The 311-nt window shown below is 54.0% G+C and overlaps 1 protein-coding gene across 1 annotated transcript; it reads right to left on the reverse strand.

Annotated features, from left to right (window-relative positions):
- Positions 1 to 99: 99 nt before the first annotated feature.
- PHALS_02118 (uncharacterized protein) lies at positions 100 to 274 on the reverse strand (the record flags this gene model as incomplete). Its single annotated transcript, XM_024716636.1, has 1 exon — positions 100 to 274. A coding segment is annotated over one exon (175 nt), but the record flags the coding sequence as incomplete, so codon positions are not given.
- Between the last annotated feature and the right edge of the window lie 37 nt (positions 275 to 311).

The following is a 311-nucleotide window of genomic DNA, read 5'->3' on the forward strand; positions in this document are numbered from 1 at the left end:
AACATTTGCCAGGGAAGTTACTACCTCTTCCACCACTCCAGCGGCCACCTCTGCCTCGACCACGTCCACGTCCACGTCCATGACTGCCTCTTTTAATACCTCCTCGTTGTGCTGCTGCCTTGAATGCCGTCTCCTTCTGCTCTCTCTTCTGTAGCGTCTCAAACTCGCGACGGAGCATCTCCTTTGCGTCAAGTAGTGTCGTCTCACTTTGCGTATCAATGATGCGAACCATGGCATCATATTCAGAGGGGAAGCTGCCGAGCAGGATAGCCATCTTCTCGTCCTCGTTCACGTTGTCTCCGGCAGCGCTA

This window comes from Plasmopara halstedii (genome assembly GCF_900000015.1).
Source record: "Plasmopara halstedii genome assembly, contig: Scaffold_1669, whole genome shotgun sequence".
Classification (NCBI taxonomy): domain Eukaryota; phylum Oomycota; class Peronosporomycetes; order Peronosporales; family Peronosporaceae; genus Plasmopara; species Plasmopara halstedii.